At 27.3% G+C, this 19,899-nt stretch overlaps 4 protein-coding genes across 7 annotated transcripts; 2 read left to right on the forward strand and 2 right to left on the reverse strand.

The window, feature by feature from the left end:
- Window positions 1-2,901: 2,901 nt before the first annotated feature.
- On the reverse strand, window positions 2,902-7,344 carry LOC148237379 (flexible cuticle protein 12-like). 2 transcript variants are annotated; one of them, XM_088181431.1, is made up of 7 exons: window positions 7,143-7,344; window positions 5,505-5,617; window positions 5,176-5,377; window positions 4,086-4,118; window positions 3,989-4,018; window positions 3,138-3,209; window positions 2,902-3,058 (listed from the first exon to the last, which is right to left on the reverse strand). In XM_088181431.1, exons 1-7 carry the CDS (start codon window positions 7,167-7,169, stop codon window positions 3,047-3,049), a joined length of 489 nt encoding a protein of 162 aa, XP_088037557.1. In that variant the 5' UTR covers window positions 7,170-7,344; the 3' UTR covers window positions 2,902-3,046. The 2 variants fall into 2 exon arrangements, with proteins under 2 accessions (XP_088037557.1, XP_088037558.1); XM_088181432.1 differs by lacking the exon at window positions 7,143-7,344 and adding an exon at window positions 5,678-5,757 and having other exon boundaries at window positions 2,904-3,058.
- On the forward strand, window positions 6,381-9,947 carry LOC148237380 (endocuticle structural glycoprotein SgAbd-5-like). 3 transcript variants are annotated; one of them, XM_088181428.1, is made up of 7 exons: window positions 6,381-6,512; window positions 6,586-6,692; window positions 7,745-7,940; window positions 8,373-8,438; window positions 8,681-8,737; window positions 9,540-9,593; window positions 9,672-9,942. In XM_088181428.1, exons 1-7 carry the CDS (start codon window positions 6,504-6,506, stop codon window positions 9,675-9,677), a joined length of 495 nt encoding a protein of 164 aa, XP_088037554.1. In that variant the 5' UTR covers window positions 6,381-6,503; the 3' UTR covers window positions 9,678-9,942. The 3 variants fall into 3 exon arrangements, with proteins under 3 accessions (XP_088037554.1, XP_088037555.1, XP_088037556.1); XM_088181429.1 differs by lacking the exon at window positions 8,373-8,438 and having other exon boundaries at window positions 9,672-9,947; XM_088181430.1 differs by lacking the exons at window positions 8,373-8,438; window positions 8,681-8,737 and having other exon boundaries at window positions 9,672-9,947.
- A 4,105-nt stretch (window positions 9,948-14,052) lies between these two features.
- LOC148237381 (pickpocket protein 28-like) lies at window positions 14,053-18,009 on the forward strand. Its single transcript, XM_088181322.1, has 14 exons — window positions 14,053-14,075; window positions 14,135-14,335; window positions 14,420-14,549; window positions 14,621-14,730; window positions 14,948-15,047; window positions 15,782-15,933; window positions 16,002-16,113; window positions 16,175-16,267; window positions 16,834-16,973; window positions 17,039-17,169; window positions 17,233-17,292; window positions 17,352-17,580; window positions 17,654-17,827; window positions 17,893-18,009. The coding sequence occupies exons 1-14, from the start codon at window positions 14,053-14,055 to the stop codon at window positions 17,963-17,965; spliced, it is 1,728 nt and encodes a 575-aa protein (XP_088037448.1). The 3' UTR covers window positions 17,966-18,009.
- Window positions 18,010-18,205: 196 nt separating this feature from the next.
- LOC148237382 (uncharacterized) lies at window positions 18,206-19,588 on the reverse strand. Its single transcript, XM_088206133.1, has 10 exons — window positions 19,509-19,588; window positions 19,384-19,442; window positions 19,275-19,320; window positions 19,127-19,189; window positions 19,018-19,062; window positions 18,824-18,886; window positions 18,716-18,760; window positions 18,596-18,649; window positions 18,470-18,532; window positions 18,206-18,346 (listed from the first exon to the last, which is right to left on the reverse strand). The coding sequence occupies exons 1-10, from the start codon at window positions 19,515-19,517 to the stop codon at window positions 18,332-18,334; spliced, it is 462 nt and encodes a 153-aa protein (XP_088062259.1). The 5' UTR covers window positions 19,518-19,588; the 3' UTR covers window positions 18,206-18,331.
- Window positions 19,589-19,899: the final 311 nt, after the last annotated feature.

The raw sequence follows: 19,899 nt of genomic DNA on the forward strand, positions 1-19,899 counted from the left end.
TAAACAACAAATTGTCTTAAAAAAATACTCTTGACACAGAGGTCAGGAAAAATAAATTTCAAGCTTACCTTGACAATTATTACAACTGAATAGGTTTCAAGAATCGAAAATATTAGCATGATATTTAATATTTAATAGTAGTGATATTTAATAGACGGACTTGGCAGTTATTATTTCAATGTCTGATTGATCGGTGCATAAAAACGTTTATTTATGACTTGTTAAATCATCTTCATAGCCTTGACATTTCAAGGTTATGTAGATGAGAGTGTAAATTATTTTTAAGTTTATTTAATAATAATAAAAATATAAATATTATGATGTCGATGAACCATCGTTAGTTCCTTGACATTATAATATAATGTCAATAATTTTCTTAGGTAAAAATTTCTATATATATAAACTTTTAAATCTAAAAACAGGTTTATATTTTTGTAGCGCTGAAACAAGACACATTGTTTTTTGCGAATAATAAGAATGAAAATCGTTTATGAAAGATTATGAAAGTTTATTTTAATTTAATTTATTTCAGTTATTAATTTTTGTATTAACTACTACTGCAACTCTTTCTGCAACTCTTCAAAGAAAATATTGCTATTGTGAAGTATGAAAATACAGATGATGCACTTGGTTCATACAGTTTTTCGTATGTTGTATTAATCTTTAATTAATGATTTAATTAGTACATTTTTTTGTAGTTATATTTATATATTGGCAGCAAGCTTTAAATATTGAAATGAAATCACTCATGGATTTAAAGAGTGCCTCTTTTTGTAAAATAAGAGACATCAGATGGAACTTTTAGAGAAGAGAAAGACGTTCTGAGAAATGCAGAATATCCTGAAAAGGCGTATATCGCAGTAAATGGTAGATACAGTTACATAAGTCCAGATGGTAAATTTTACACTGTCACTTACACGGCTGATGAAAATGGTTTCCAACCTATCGAAGTAAGTATTAAATTTTTAGATATTTTGCAGTGAAATAAGATTTAGTGTTTATTTAAGTTTGTGTAAAAAGTACTGTCATCTCAATATATTAAAGTTTCCAATCTATCGGTGAACATATTCCTGTTTCATAAACAAAATTCGTTAGTATTAGTATTTTTAGTTATATGTACATAGTTGCAATAAACCAGCAATATGTCTATGATTTAGTGTTCGAGATTTGGTGTAAGAATTACTGTCATCTCTATATCTTAAAGTAATTTTGAAAACCGCAGCAAGAACCGCAATAATAAAAATCAACGTAGTTTTCATAAGTATTATTAAATATATTATAATATTTTAATAAAAAATATATATCATTAGAAATATAAAGACATTTGCCTCACCACAATTTTATTATTGTACGGTGAAATATCTGAAATATATTAATATAAAATATTATATTGATTATTTTATATATTTAAAAGATACATATGATTTCCATTCTTATTATTCGCAAAGAACAATGTGTCTTGTTTTAGTGCTACAGAAATATAAACCTGTTTTTAGGTGTAACAGTTCATATATATAGAAATATTTACCTAAAAAATTATTGAAATTTTATGATAATGTCAAGGAACTAAAGATGATTCAACGACATTGTAATGTATGTTTTTATGCACCGGGCAATCAGCAAATTGTTTAAAACAAATAAAATAGTCTTACTTTTACATCCTTTATTTAAAAATATACATGTTAATTGACATATGTTCTTGGCATTGATATTAGTAAATTGTTTAGTTAAATACTTAACACTGGTGTGATCTCAAGATCTAAACTTTAGTATAGTTAAGAGTGATGTCCCTGAAGTGGCGTTTCCGTTCATAATTTTTTGAAAAATGGGAGGAGACTAGGCATCCTTGTTACCTAATGTTTTTTATTTTACGAGAAATAAGAATTGTTACTTTCACTTCTCGATTTTCTCGAGAATTCTCGAGAAATATGTAATTTAAAGTATTTCTATTTAAAGCACGCCTTAACTTCAAACACATATCAGGTTGTTACCATAAATTATGTATAGAGTATAGACATTGCATTATGCACAATTTTGATTCATCTTACACATATAGTATTACTAGATATTTATTAAACAATAACAAAGAGTTTGTCTCCGCCTTAAATTATTGCAATGGCCAAGCAAACAAGAACTGAAAAGGCGTTGGAATCCCTTAATCCTTAACACGTTGGCATCTCAACCAATTTTTTAAATAATCGTGCTGGTTATATATAAATAAATTTATTTAAAAATATTTTACTTTTGTTTATTATATGCATTGTATTATAAGACAATTTCGGGAATAATAAGTGTTAAATTTAACCATGGAAGTGAACGGTGCAGTATAGGCATATTTTTTCGTAAGCAATTTTTGCTGGTCACTGGTGCGTGCCATGGCGCAACGTCATTGGTTAGCACTATAGCAATTAATGTGTTAAGGGGTATATATGTTCACTCGAACACAGCGTACTGAATTCACTTCCACCAGGAACGAATACCAGAAATATAATTCAGTCACCTCGTTTCCGATGAACTCGCAAAAAGCGGAGCTTCCCCAATTATCGACCAACGCAAAGTTACTTTTCTTGGCGACCGGACTATTTCGCAAACGAAAATTTCACACAGCAAATTTATGAACATTGGTGATTGTCAAATGTATTTTACTTTTAATTTAAACTGCTTCATATTTTTATTAATTTTATAGTAAAAAATTGTGTAATTATTGAAAATGTAAGTGGATCATACCAATGAACATTACTAATATAATCATAAAATATATTTAAACATGCTATTTTTAATTAAAACCATATTAACATATGTTATATGATATATACAAACATTATTTTTTATATACATATATATTAATATTATATAGAACATCCATGGTCAGAATTTTTGCTGTTTGAAATTTTCGCAGTGCGAAATTTTCATTTGCGCAATAATGACCGAACATATTATAAATTTTACTTATTTAATTGGAATTAAAAATACATTTAATAAGAAACATTTTATATTTTAACCATTATCTATCAATACATGATATTCCAAAAATCCTCTTACTATTTTATTCTGGTTCCTGAAAAAAAGGTAATCACACAATATTATTAAAAGCAATTTAAATTTGTGTTATTTAATAAAATAAATCAATGTATCACCACTCCTAAAAGTGATCTAGCTACTTCTGGTGGTAAGGCCGCAGGAGGTCTTTGTGTAGCTTTAGGCGCATACTAAAATAAAATATTAATAAATTAAAATGTATATTGAAATTATTTATAATAATAAAAGTAAAATTAAACGTGTATTAGAAAAGCTTTATATTTAACTCTTGTAGTTTGTATAATTTATGAGCTAAGAAATATATTTTACATGATGATACAAAATTAATTTCTATTTATATATAAATTTTTTTGTCGGAGCCATCCGTAATTGATGCGACGGAATCAGTCGCAAAGAACTTGATATATTAATCGATTTAATTTTATAATAAAATACATTTCTTAGCATAAGAAATTACATTGCGTATTTGAGTAGACATCCATTAAACTGTAGCAGTGCATTTATTGAAATGTATCTGTATAACATATCTCCGCCAAACAGGCTCAGAATCCCAAATAACACATTCAATAGAATGACTTTGATAATTTTTACCAATGACTAATCTATCATTACGTTTAATAAAATATGTATCAGGCAATAAAAAGTTTAGTGCCGCCCTTAATCATCAAGATTAGTCTAACCAAAGTTGGACCTCTTATGCCAGAACACGGCTATTCTGAATGACTTTCTTTAGACATCACTTCACTTCGAGCAAACGAAGCTTATCCGACTCGGAGTAAAAACCAAGACGACCCTTAGATGTCAGAGGAAGTGGCTATGTCTTACCAGGTCTAGCTAAATGCATTTGACTTTCCAAGAGTTCTACCCGATAATAGATACGATTCTGAGACTTATACGTACATACAGCTTAAGAACCACTATAATATAATACATATTCATAATTTTATACCGGTGTTGGAATAGGCGGTAGTTTCGTAACCTGGAAATAATAATAAATAATATTATAAAATTATTATATTATATCTTTAAAAAATACAATTTTATACCGGTCTCGGTGGTGGGGTAGGCGGTAATGGAATCTGGAAATGAAATATTTTTATTACTATTATAATATATGTAAAAGATAATCTTTAATATTATTGAAATAAAATATTAATTAATGAATAAATGTAGAAATTAACATTTCCTCATCAAAGTAGAGACTAATATATTCAAAATTTAAACGTACTTTAATCTAATGCCTTAGAAATACATATTAAATCACGATGTAGTGATATTATTATTAGTTAATCGTAAAATTTACTTGCCCAAAATATAAAAATAAAATTGTGGTAAAACAAATGTTTTATCTTTTAAAATAAAAATGGTTTTTAACAACTGTATGAATTTACATTCAAATAAAATATTTTAAAAGATCTATTACTACAATTTACAAAAACTAAATTTATTCTCGCTTCTGAAAAACAAATTTCACAATAATAAAAAATACAATTTAAAAAAAAAAATTTTGTTGTGCTAACGAGAGTTCAACCGAACTCGAACAAAGCAGAGCTACGTGGAATCGACCGAGATGACTTTCAAAAAATCAGAGAATGTAGCCGTTTCTAACCAGGTCTTAGATAAAAGCTGCCATCTAAATTTCCAAAAGTTTTACCCGTTATTAGATTCGATTCGGGCACTTATAAGTACACACAGTCTAAGAACCACTATAATATAATACATAATCATAATTTAATACAGGTCTCCGTGTGCTAAACGGGGATGGAACATGCGGTGTTTTTAGAACCTAGAAATATAATAATTTTATTACAACTTTATATTATATTATACATAGAGGAAAATCTTTAATATTATTAAAATAAAGTGTATAAAAAAGATATTTCATATAAAAGATGAAACAAATATTTTTATCTTTAATATGAAATATCTTTTTTATACACTTTACACGTATAAATATTGTATTTAAATGATATATTAACAACATTTACCAAAACTACGTTGTCTTTTATAATATAATATGTAATGAGGTATCCACAATTAATTTAATATATTAAGATGACAGTACTTTTTACACAAAATCTTAGACAGATTGGTTGAATATTTTACTGCAAAAATAGATGAAAATTTAATACTTACGGATTTTGTTTCAGGAACAGAAATATGTTCACCGCTGGGTTGGAAACCATCTTCATTAGCCGCGTAAATGACTGTGTAAGTTTTACCATCTGTACCTATGTACCTATAACTGCCATTCACTGCGATATAAGCCTTTTTAGGATCTTCTGCATTTCTCAGTACACCTATCTCTTCTCTAAAAGTTCCATCTGATGTCTCGTATCTGAACAAAAATAATATAATATTCATAATAATAATATAATAATACTCTTATAATCCAAGTTTTTTATAGTAAAAATTAAAATAATGTATATAAGTATAATCATTAGTTTAAGATTAAAAATACTTACGAAAATCTGTATGAACCAATTCCATATCCTGTATTTTCATATTTCACAATAGCAATATTTTCTTTTATAGGCGCAGAAAGAGATGCAGTAATCGTCAAAATAAGAAGCAATATCTGTAATATATTAAATTTAAATGATACTTCAATAATTTTATGGATTTAAAATATACGTACGATTTCCATTCTTATTATTCGAAAAGAACAACGTGTCTTGTTTAAGTTTTACAAAAATACAAACGTGTTTTTAGATGTAACAGTTTATTTATATAGAAATTTTTACCTAAAAAATATTGAAATTTTATGATAATGTCAAGGACTTAAAGATGATTCACCGACATTGTAATATATGTTTTTTTTATCATTAAGTAAACTTGTAAATAATTTTATGCACCGGTCAATCTGGAAATTGTTTAAAACTGTAAAAAAAACAAGTCTTACTTTTATATCATTTACCTAAAAATATTCAACTTAATTGATATATGTTCTGAGCATTCATATGACGACTGTAAATTATTTAGATCTAAACTTAAGCATAATTGAGAGTGATGTACCTGAGGTGGCGTTTCCGTTTATAATTCTTGGAAAAATGGAAGGAAGCTAGGCATTCTTATTACCTAATGTTTTGTTACTTTCACTTCTCGACTTACTCAAGAATTCTTGAGAAATATGTAATTTATAGTAAATTATTATAACAATGACGAACATCAAATACTGAAAAAAATGATTTTATATACCCCTCCATCAAAAATTTTTTTAAATATTATAAGGACTAATTTTACTTATTCTCTTATTATATTAAAAAATATATATACCTGTGTGTATATATACATATTTAATTGCGACATTTGTATACAAATTATTATATTATATATCAACACGAAAACCTTGACATTTTCACAAAAAAAAGTTGTAACATAATATAAAATTTGCTAAATCAAAAATCATGTTTATAATTTAGCAGCACTGAAACAAGACGCACCTTTCTTTGCGTTGAACGAAAATGAAAATAGTACGTATCTTAAAAATTAATAATATTTACTATAATTTATTTTTATAAAGTCTAATTTTATATTTATTTTTAGTTATTTATTTCTCTGTTGACGATCACTGCAACTCTTTCTGACCCAACTAACAAGAATATAATAAAATATATAAATACTGCAGATGGACTTGGCTCATACTATTTTTCGTATGTTTTTTTTATATTTAAATAATAATTATAAATAAAAAATTATATATTAGATAGCTCAAAATCCAAATGAAAACAGTATCTTAACTAGTAAGAGAAAAAAAAATATTCCTAGTTTATTACATAGTTTCTATAGATTGTTATAACTCTCTCTCTCATCTTTCTTTAATTTTATCTATTTCTTTAAAATATAAGTCCTATAATTCTGATTTAATTGTATTCTATACTGAATAAATGATAATCAGAAGTAGCAAGATCTGAGTAATATCGTATATACTTAATGCCATCCTATTTCCATTATTATAACTTGTGTTGAGTCATCATCGCCACATGAAATCGAGTATAGTAATGGTAAAAATCTACCTCTCTTCTATTTATCAATAGTCTAGCATTTTCAGAAGCAGCTCATAATAACGATTGACAGTAAGTTTCAGAAGTTCATAAACGCACCAGTAATTTCACTACACACATTTCCATATTTTATAGTGGTTAATGAGGCGTATAGCCCAATGTATTTTTTTCTGTCACAATGTTGTAAACAAACAAAATCTTTTATTTTGCACTGAAATCAAACATGGCGGCGGACAACTGACGAGTCCAAGCTTCATACCGCGAAACCATTCACATGTGATGCAAATGCCTTACCAGAGTTGACTGGTTGACTCTCATCTTCAATGCGATCTATCTGATATTTTGACTATATCAGTGGCAGTTACGACATTTAACTTGTCATCAACTGGCCACCCGGCACGTGGTTTGACAACCAATGAAAATCTTAAGATATGAATTTTGTACACGATCTCTAGGTGAATTAAACTTTAACAACATATTATCTGCATACATTGCTGTTGTTTTTGGTTGCCAGAATCATAGTTACACCTTATTTAAAACAATATCGTAAATGCATTTAAAGAAAAAAATGATCAGAAAATGGAAAAGGAAACGTCCATTATAATTCAAAAACAAACGTAATTTCTAATAAAGATAAGAGTATGTTGGCGTCATAATTTGATGATAATTAAAAAAAACATTTATAATATATTTTTATTCAGATACGAGACTTCAGATGGAACTTTTCGAGAAGAAACTGGTGTTTTAAAAAATGCAAATGATCCTGAAAATAGTTATATTGCAGTCGATGGTAGATACGGTTACATAGGTCTAGATGGCAAAACTTACATTGTCACTTACAAGGCTGATGAAGATGGTTTCCAACCTGAAGGTGAACACATTCCCAAAATAAAAACAGTAAGTTCTTTCTTTTTCTTCCAGTTTTATTCTTTAATTACACATGCGAATGTAAACATTTACCAAATACTTTTTAGTTGCAAGAAAGTAATAGATGTTTTGTCTTTTTTTTATTTTTATATTTTTATTATTGAATTATGCTTAAAGTGAGGTTAACAAATTACAGATAGACAAGTTTTAAATAATTTAAAAATTGGTGGTTAGGCAAGTGCCGTTGTTATTATTAATCTATCAAATTAAAAGAGTAACAAAGAACAGCGTCGTCTGTTTCCGCCCCAAATTGGCGCATTGGTGAGAAAGTCAATATATAAAAGAGTTTAAGCACCTCCCTTATCTTATATAAAATATATTAGTGCACTCAAGACATTTCCTTTCGGTACACATTTTCATCTAAATTACCGGGTAATTTAATGTTATATTTTTCAATTGTAGCGCCCTTCGAAAATACAGACGTCAAAGCCATTTCTTCCACCTGCAACTTTTACCCCGCCGACAAGGGTAATAAATTATTGCTATAATATTTTTAAATGATAGAATAGTTAACCATATTTTACATAGTTTTACTGCTATTATCATTAAAAGATTATAATATAAAATTCATTTCTTAATTCTTATTTATAACCATTTATAACATTTTTTTTTTAAGAACTCAATTTTAAATTTTAATGTCGTTGCTTACCGGGGTTGTAAAATTCTAAAAAATTATAGCAAGTAAAATTACTATTTCATTTAAATTCTAGCCTCCTCCAACAACACAGAGCCCGGCAAAGCAATACAATACTTATTCGACGCTAAGGGTAATAAAATATTTTTACAACTAATTAGTGTTTTTTTAAACTATAAAATAAATTAAGTGATTAAAAAATAAGGATTTAAATAAATAAATGTATAGTGTAACTATACATATCAATATTTTGTTTTAAATTTTGCTAATAATACCACTAATATATTTCATTATAAAATATATTCTTTATATCTTGCAATATACGAATCAACTACAGTTTTAAAAACACTATTATATGTTTATTTGTTTAGCTTAAATTATAAAGTAACATTTTTCATAAATACAATTATCTGATAAATAAAAATCACAGGTTTTCATTTCAACTATTAATTAAAAAACTTTTATTGTAATTCTTAAAATAGATTTGAAATTATAGCAAAATTCTATAACTTTTTATATAAACACTTACCTGTTGGATTTTAATGCGTAAGAGTGTCTAAAAATTCACATGAAAATTTTAATAAAATGTAAAAAAAATTATAATTTTTTTTGTAAATGTAAAAAAAATCTAATCAAACGTAAAAAAAATATCATTTTTTTTACGTTTGATTAGATTTTTTTACATTTTTTTTTTTTATTTTATCTTCGCAAAATTCCATTACATTGAACTGCATATCGATTAGTCTCAGTTTTAATCAAGTCTAGGATTTCCGTATTAAAAAAGTGTTTTATAACACAAAATATATATTTTATTAATTAATAAAAGAGATAGATTTAAAAAACTTTATATATGCTTTAATTTTATACACAACGTTTTTTTTAAATATTCTCTTAGGTCTTTTTTGTTATTAAAATATTTTTGTATCTAATTCTAGTATCAACCGGCTAAGAGGAATAGATTACCACCAGAAGTAGCCATCTCACTGACGGTAAATTAATGCATTGATTTAAATAATAATACAATTTTTAAATAGGTTATTAATTTTATTTTAAAATAAAATATAAAGCACTAAGAACAAAAACATCAACACTATCGGATCATATATATTAATATCAAATGGTTTAACTACACACGGACAATAAACAATCAAAGCATCAGATCTAAATAATAAAAATATTTCGCCATAAAGTCAAGGAATTAACAAATGTGTAATAGACAGTTTATAAACATAAACTAAAAAGTGAAACTATATATAAAATGTTATTATTTTATATGATTAAAATGTGAAACATTGCCTAATAAATCATTATTAATTTTTATGTACAAAATTTATAATGCATTTTACATTTAATTGTGTTTTATTTTCTCATTACCAAACATAATACATAATTTATACATGCAACAAGTTAAAAAATAATATATTAAAGAACCGGTAAACCAAACATAAACTGAAACCATAATATTAATGTCATTTTTAATTCATAAAAATATTCTTTAAATCATATTTACAACTAGTGTTTCTTCTCGAGAATTATTTCTAAAGAAATTTGATGACTTCCCAAAAAAAATTATTTATATTAAATATGTACAAATATTTTTAAAAGTTTAATAACCGTTGTATTTTACTACACTACTGCATAAAAAAGGGTGGGTTCGTGCCAGATGTTTTAAAAAATGTATGCTTTATTGGAAGTATTGCAAAAAATTGCTTACGATTTTTTTAAGTACTCTAATCGGCTTTATCTTAGCTTTGGTAATCTAAGAACTACAATACATTAATAATCAAATAATAAGAAAGAATCGACAAATTTTAAAAATATATGGGGACTTTCCAAAGAGTTATGCCTCAATATTTAAGTGAAATCCCGTTTTTAAAAAATACAAAGAGGTTTTTTATTTTTTTCTTGTTCGAAATTGCAGCTACAACTGTTATTGACAATGTTCTCTACGAATCGAGTATAAATACGAGAGATCGAAATTTCTTCTTAACTCGACGCTCTGTGATCAATCGAAGTAGATCGATCCATTCTAGTCATTCGATTATTCGCGTCCATTATAACAAATCAATATCTTAATAAAATTGGTTCTCCTTAACGATCATACAGATCTCTGTTAAACAATAATACAAATATATTATTATAATAATATACTATAATATTACAGTTGAATACTTTGTATTACCTATATTATTTTATTTAGCAATTTTCGAAAAAATTTGAGATTATATAGAAGTGAATCACATCAAAAAAACAATAATGTCTGATTTGATCTTGATTCTAAAAAGCAATTTTTAAAATTAACAAAGATAGACAAGGTAATAACGATGCTTTCCGGAACCATTCTTCCATGTCCTTGTCCTTAGCCAGTTGCTTCCATTGAAGACTCCGCCTTTTTAAGGCATCCTCCGGAGAGTGCCCTCAACAGCATCTTTCGCCTAGACGGCAGCCTTTTGAATTGCCTGAATTGAAATTTTAACTTGAATAAAGCGTTCTGTTTATATTTAAAACCGCTCGAGTTTCGTCTACTTTGGCGAACTTAAAATCTTCACATATAATTTTCCAAAAATCAAAATGCTAAAGATATACTGGATCGTATTTCAAAGTAAAATACAAAAAAAAACTTATGCATTATTGTTCAAATATGTAGTATACAATAAATTAAAAAAGTATATGGCTAACATAGATAGGTATAATTAAATGCTTTCTAAACTTAAATTTACGAAAATAGTATTAATTTGTTAATTTTTTATATAATTTTGCAATCAAAATAAACCATAGTTTCTTAATTTATATAATAGTGACCCCTTTTCCATGACAATTTATTTAATGAAATACTGTTGTCTCTATATTAAAATATTTGTGTATCAAGATTTTAATATCTAAGAGGCTTCCATAGATTTGATATTCACTTAGTTACGAAAAAAATCCAAGACATTCTTATGGACCTTTTTAATAAACATATTTTTTTATCGATCGATTATCGTATTGTTACAAATGTTTGCTCCTTGAAAACAATATACAGCACATAACTGTTAATATTATTAAAAAAAAATTTAATTTTACGCGATATTATATTTAAAAAAAATTATTTACGTGTTTTTTTCGCGTTCATCTGGTTTTTTGAATAAGTCTCTATATTTCGCCGAAGATTGTCCCAGCATCTTCAAGAGTTTTCACATTTTTTAGAGTACACTTTTTTTCACATCGAATACACGTAAACAAAGGAAATATATTTAATTATAATAATAAAAATAAAAATTGAATTTGCCGATTGATTTTCGTGCCGCCGGTAATGCGTTCTGTTGTTTCGACCAATGAAAAATAAGCATTCAAATATAGAACAAGATGGCTGACAGTACCGTGACAACAGTTATAAATAATTATTATTTAATAATAAAATTTTGCTACGCGACAATAATTTTCAATAATTCGTCATTTGACTGAATATAAGTAATCGGATTGCAAATTAACTAGGTGTGTTATAAGTATGAAAATTAAATATATACATAATGTGTTTAGGATAAGAAGAATACATTGAATAAGTTAGATAAGGAATCATAAAACAATCTTCGTAAAGAAATCTTCAAATTTTGAATTCTTGTCGACGGGCTCCGAGGCTAAAAAGTGAGTTTTTTTTATTTTATAATACATAAACATTATCATTGTGTTAGATTTAATGCACATATACGTTAGATTTTAAGAATTGCAAATAAACCAGGTATGTCTTCAACGTGAAGGTGTAATATATCCTTAGTATGTATGAGGCGCTGTCGCAGTGGGAACGCTATATATATATCAACCAAAGGACAGCTTATAAATGTGTAGTTTCTTGGATGTTATCTAATAAACGACATTTTACAATGGTTATAAATATGTGATTGCATACCTGGAATAATCGATAGCTAAAATATCCAAGAGTTATTTTTAATTTCGATGTGGCAAAATACGTATGTATCTACCTCATGGTTTTTTTATCAATTTTTGCTCTTTGCAATCATTTCTCTTTCGTAACAGCCAAATTCAGGATATTCAGTTACATCAAACTTATGTAGTATGTTCTTTATAAAAAGATAATACATGCTGACAGTGACTTAAACTTGAGATGATTCACTTTTTGTTTATATATATATATATACCAATTATACGTTGTAGGTCATCAAATTGTCCTATCATTGCTTCTAAAATATAATTAATAATAAGACATTTATCAAATGTTAAGCATTTATTCAGTTATTCATGATTTGAAATGAAAGATCTAAATATTATTGCCTGAAAAATGAGTTGTTTCTCACCACCATAACTGAAGAAAAAATCAACTCAATATTTATCAATATGAATTCATACATAAGTTTTTCAAATAGTTTAAAGCTATTATAGACATTATATTTATGTACGGTTATAAAACTCTCAAATGTTAACTGTGCTATTCCCATGGGATATTTTTTGACACGCCTCGACTTTGACGAGTTGCGTTTAAGGGAATGGTTTATTTTAATTTATTACACAATAACGGCATTTAATTAGCATAAAAAGTTATGTGTGAATTAATTAGTATATATGTATTTATTTATATTGTGGTTGATCACCTTCACAATTTATTTTAATTTAAAGGTCATTCTAACAACTATTCGAACAAACAAATCTCGAAATTATTTTACAGCACATTGGAAGAGAAATCTTGTGACCAAACAATTGTGTTAATAATTATAAAAAGCACATCTGTCCCGAAATGTTAATCGCTCACAAGCATCACCGAAATTTGTTTAGAAACGACGTGCGCTTAATAAACAATACGTTATTGTACTTTTACCATTTGGTTGCCGATAGCTGGAGTGGCCATTTGTACCGTTTAAATTTTAAGGTGTGAACACATTTTGTGGGTGTGTCGATGCAATTGGCTCGCAAACACCCACATCTGAGATTGACTAGAACTGTTTTGAAATAGTATTTTTCAGTTTGACAATATAGTATTATAGTATTAGTACTTTTATAATATTTTTCAGTATGACAATAACAATATTCTTTAATGGTAGGAATTAAATATCTGGTGTGGAATTTTTAAGATTAGTATAAAACGGGGTATTATATATTATTTTTATGGTATTACTTGCGTCACTCCACACTGGACAAGCGTAAGTTAAAACAGGTCTGACCATTTGTCTATAGACTAAGGGTTTATTTTTTATTGTAAGCTCGCTTTTTCTATTAAATATTGATTTTAGAGCCGCAATGGCGCCAAGCCCTTTTGACCGGAATTATATTAAGCAAATGATGTGCTGTGGTATGTATACCTATTATAGTTTTGTATAACAATAATTAATTATATTATAATTAAACTGTTTAGCAACTAGCCAACTGGGAATATGCATCACGAATTAAATTTCGTCCGAAATATAATAACAGTTAATCACTATCCATCGGCACGTAAAGACGCTTAAAACATTTAAAATGAAACGGTGGTCTTTTACGGGGTAATTTTAAAAAATATATGCTTAACTTGAAAACTATTTATATAAAATTATTTTCATAGTCAAGAAAAAGAAAAGTTAGGATCGGGTTCACCATCCAAGCAACATTCTGATTCGGTTCGACATAACAAAAACGGAAAAATCGTGTACGAATACAGAAAAGGAAGGAAGAACACAATCACTTCAGTGTTCAAAGAGTTCACCAGCAACACTTCACTTCACGGACTTAAATATTTGGGTGAGAAGAGACCCATTGTTGAAAAGTAGGTTACTAAAATAAACTTTAAATTGTGCTAGTTATAAATAAATGCGATATTAAAAACAACAGTAATTTATGTATTTTTTAGAATATGGTGGACTATTATGTTTGGCTTATGCGTGGCGGCTTGTGGTCATTTGATCTTCAAAATATGGAACAAGTGGAACCAAAGTCCTGTAATTGTGAGTTTTGCTGAATCTTCTACTCCAATCTGGCAGGTATTTATTCGTATGAATCTTATGTTTGGTACCGTATTAAATAATATATAATAAATTTGTTTTTTGAATAGGTTCCGTTCCCAGCAGTTACAATATGTTCAGAAACGAAAGCTCGTCAAACTGTTTACAACTTCACAGAGATGTATCATCGTAATAAAGTAAACAACTTTACTGAAGAAGAGTAAGAGTTTTGAGTTCTTACTTGTCATGACGCATTTAAACACGCATTTTCTTACTTAAAAATATTTAAGTACCTAAGACAGTCATCCGAAATATTTCATATTATTATTTTTAATACAAAAAATGACAAAATAATTTCATTAAACTAAGAAGGATGTATATTATATAATTAAATAATAAACATTTTAAAATATTAACATAAAAAACTATATTTTTAGAAAAATTCAGTTTGAAACCGTTTCTCTGGTGTGCGACCAACATCTTCTACAAAAAGGAAGCAAATTCACAAACTACTCTGCAATCAATATGCTTAAAAATGTATGTATTTCACGTTTACGCATGTTAAAAATACACGGAAGTTTTAAGCAGCTTTGAATACAGAATATCATGATAGACACAGCGTCACAATATTACAGCGGACGATTAAGCAATATGCGCATTTGGGTTTTCAATTATTCGTAGTTTTCAACTATTCGAGTATTAAATAAAAATGCATGAATATTCAATTATATTCATAATTTTTTTCTTTATAAAAAATCTTATAAATTTCGATCATAGTAGACACCGCCGATAACTATTCTATTCACTTTTTTTTTTCTAATGCGTAAAAACATTTTTTTGTTGAGAAAGATCGTCTCATTGTCACATATTTCGAAAGGATTTTGGAGCGGCACTAGTCACCCAGGTATATTGAGAGAAAAAAACGATTACTTGTGTTACTCAAATATTTAAAAAAAATTGAATTTCATTTAATATGGTATAATGGTATATGGTAATATAATTTATAATCAATAGTCACTGCAGCTGGGGCCGGTTTTTTAATAATAGCGCATTTTTTATAAATAAAAATTCGAGTGCTGCTGCCGGGGCTCGAACCTGTAACCCCAGAGTTACTAGTCTGAGACGATACAAACTACACTATTTCGTTCTTTATATATCGTTTTATCAATTTACAATAACAAAACGAGTACTTATTTGTTGTTTTCAATAAGCTTTAATTTCAACTCTATGAGCAAAATTTTAAAACTATACTACACATATACCAATTACAGGTAGCGCCGTCTTTTGAAGACACTGTATGGTATTGCAAATGGAAGAACATTGTACTGAACTGTAGTGAGTTTTTCAGTCCATTTTTAACAGAAGATGGTATTTGCTACACATTCAACATGTTAACAGCGAATGAACTATTTAACAGAGAAAAGTAAGTTTCATTCTTTCTCATGGTTTTAATTTTATTTTCTTTATCATAATAATTTTTATGTATAATAGATTGCATGAAAAATATCGTTTCTTGGAACATGGACATGAATCTGAAGGTTGGACTAGCGACGATGGATATCCAAAAAATCTGCCACTTCAAACATATCCCATGAGAGGAACTGTAAAAATGTATATGCTTATATAAACTCTGTAACTTTAATTCATAATAATGATTTTTTTAGGGATCTGGTACGAAAGCTGGTCTGACAGTTTTACTTCAAGCTAATAACTCTGACTTGGACTATTTATGTAGAGGTCCTGTTCAGGGTTTCAAAGTAAGAATCAAAATTAAATATTATTTTAGTTATCCTGATAAAATTTTGCTAGAATTGTAATCGGACTATAAGATGAAGAAAAAATAATTTGCTTATCATTCTTTTTTTCAAGATTTTACGACTATTTTTTTTATATTTTAATTAGTTTCTCATGTCAAGTTAGATTTTTGAGTGGCATTCCATAAAAAGTTTCATTCTTCTATGTCACTACCTGCATAAAATAGCTTATAAAATCTGGTTTGTGAACTGTAATTTTATATCGATGTCAAACGTGGGAGAATCTGCCATTCCTTGTAAGCCCTATCATATTTGCAAACATCTTTGACAAATGATGAACGGGTTTATTAGGGCCAATTAATACGTACGGTCAATTCTCGCCCTCTTATGCACGCTTCTGTCACATATGTATCTCTGCAGGATTGCAAACCATAAATGAGTCTATTATCTTTTGTTTTACGGTCCTTTTACGCTATTTCTCTCAAGAGCTGGTTGGTAAAAAATATTTATTTTATAAATCAATGAACTTTTTCTATTCTTAAAGTGATAATAATAATAATTATCTTTAGGTGTTACTGCATTCGCCAGCTGAAATACCTCGAGTAGGAAGTCAATATTTTAGAGTTCCACTGTCGCAAGAAGTAATTGCAGTCATAAAACCAAACATGATGACTACCTCGGATGGACTTAAGAGCTATAATCCCATGATGTAATCAGACGATTAAATGTATCTATATGAAAATGAATATCTTTTATTTTTTATCTGAATTATAGAAGACAGTGTTACTTTCCATCCGAGAAGCGCTTGAATTTCTTCAAAGTCTATACACAAGGAAATTGCGAATTGGAATGCTTAACGAATTATACAATGCTATTGTGTAATTGTGTAACATTCTCAATGCCTCGTTAGTAACATATATACTTAAAATTGTAAAATATATTATTTCAATCTAATAATGATTTTTCAGGTAAACCAGATATGCCAATTTGTTCAGCAGGAAGTACTGAATGTGTAGAGAAGTCTTCTAGTAAGTGAGCATACAAATTTATTTATTTATTTATTTTTACTATATGGTTTTATTTATAGTCGATCTATTGACGAGAAAAATCAAAGGCGGACTTTTAAACAGCACAATTGCAGACTCAGGAAACGAAAATTGGGTTAACTTGTTGGATCAAATGGACGAAATGGCCAGCAGTTGCAAATGCTTACCTGCTTGTACTTCCATAAATTACGATACTGAAATATCACAGGCTGACTTTAACTGGCAAAGATTATTGACTGCTTTCAAAATAGACTTGAACTCTCTTCCAGAGTAAGTTCATGATTATATCTAGATAATATATTTTATTAGAATTGTATATCAACATGATTTATTTTATGTATAGAATCAATATGGCAAGAATGGTGCTCTTTTTTAAAGAATCTCACTTCATAACTTCAAAAAGGTCTGAATTATACGGTCAGACTGACTTTTTAGCCAACTGTGGTGGACTTTTAGGTCTATTCATGGGATTTTCCATTTTAAGTTTGGTTGAAATAATATATTTTATTACCTTGAGGTAAATATATGCATGTTATTAATAATGATATGTACTTTTGATTATTATTGTTTTATTTTTTTTAGGGCTTTCTGTAATTTGAGAAACAGCTTGTCGAAGATCAATGTGCAGACTGAAAATTCTGAAGTTACGCCTTAATAAATTTAATAAAAAATTACTTTTTACTAAGCTTTTTTAAGTGATAGCTTATTATAATATTATATATTTGCTTTATTAAAATGTGCTTGATTTTCTATTTAAATTATTAATATTATACATCTTAAAATTTATAAGATTTTTTAAATATTTCTTAAATAAAAAATGCTTACGAATATATTTTTTCTTTAAAATTAATAATAATATACTGTCTCTTAAAAATATAGAGCAATACAAACTCAATTTTAGATAATTGCATTTATTTAATGAAAAAAACATAATTAACAAAAGTCGTATTAGTTATAAAACAGTACCATATTAGTAATAAAAATAATAATGAAACTAAATATTAAGATTCGAAGGATTTTATCATAATCCAAATAACTGAAAAATAAAAATAAAAACATGAATCCTGAATTATTCATATTATTTGTTCTTTTTATTTATCGGTGGTTCCAGATTTCTTGATATTTCTGGAGGAGTAAAAGCTTTCGGTTTATTAATTACCTTTTGATTTGACTGTCCTAGAAGAGTACTTGAAATTCCTGAAGGAAGTAACTCATGTTTTTTCTGTAAAAAATATTTTTAATTACATATATTTCCTATTAATAACTTAATGTTTTGTTTACTTACTTTCTGTTCTGATTCTCCTAACAGAGATGTCAATACTGCTGTACTTTTACTTTTCTAAAAAATAATATAATACCAGCTTAATTTCAATTGATTTTTTTATAATATTAAGTTGTTAATTACCGTTGATAACGGAGAATTTGTTAATGCTGCACGTTTAGTTGGATTCTGTAAAAAAATAAAAAATAAAATTTTCTAAAGGTGACAATAAGTTTAATCTTTATTGGTTACCTTTCCATTTGTATGCCCAATAAGGGAACTTGCAATCTCGGGAGGTAAAAACTCTTGTTCTATCTGTTAAAAAAACTCTGATAATTAACTATAAAAATATATGAGAAGAATAACTGTTATTAAATATTAAACCACAGTTTAATTGTTGCTAATGGCTAGTAATTCTACTTAAATTAATTACTATCAAATGTTACCGTTTTTTCAGGTGTGTAATTTGGTTCAATAGGCTCAGTTTGTAGCTATAAAAGAGAGTAGTTATGAAGATAATTAAATTATAATATATAATCTATAGTTTTTATTTACCGTTATATTTGCTCCAAACAGAGTTTGGACTACACCTGCTGTGTGAAAGCTTTGGTTTTTCTCCTGTAACGTTTTATATTTAATTATAGATTAAGAACAATATTATTTTAATGATTAATGAAACAATAAATCTTAATAAAAAACTCACTGGTTCAAATTGTAGTAGGAATTTATCTGATCCATCTGTTTCATACCTAAAATATATTTTAGATTAAGTTGGTGAAAAAAAGTACAACAATAGAAAAATATTTACTCACTTCAAATTGTCGTATGGAAGTGACTGAGTTACAGTGACCAAAAAAAATATATAAAATACCTAAAAGGGATTAGAAAGTATTTATTTATTTTAATTAAAATACTTTTTATAAAACGTAATACTCACTTTCGTCATTGTTATTATGTAACTTGCCTAATTTTATATAAATAGTGGAAACGTCTCATTCGATGCAAAATGCATCGAATGAGAAGATTATTTTTTTTCCATATATTTATAGCCAAAATTGATCCTTGACATTCTTTGACAATTATAGTGAAGGATTTTTGTGAAATCAACAACTTAATACCAGTTTTTTACCGTTGCCGAAATTAAACTAACATAAATATTCATTAAATTAATATAAAACAATTTTGCGGCGAGACATTATCAAAATAAAAAATCTTAATTCGAAATGTATTCAATATTTTTTTATGTTATGATTTATAATAAATACTCTTCTTAAATTAATATAAAGCTATTATCTTATTATATTTAACCCTTTGGTTGCCGAAATCTT

Source organism: Plectrocnemia conspersa, unplaced genomic scaffold, assembly GCF_051122295.1.
Source record: "Plectrocnemia conspersa isolate PC_06_02 unplaced genomic scaffold, ASM5112229v1 ptg000002l, whole genome shotgun sequence".
Taxonomy (NCBI): domain Eukaryota; kingdom Metazoa; phylum Arthropoda; class Insecta; order Trichoptera; family Polycentropodidae; genus Plectrocnemia; species Plectrocnemia conspersa.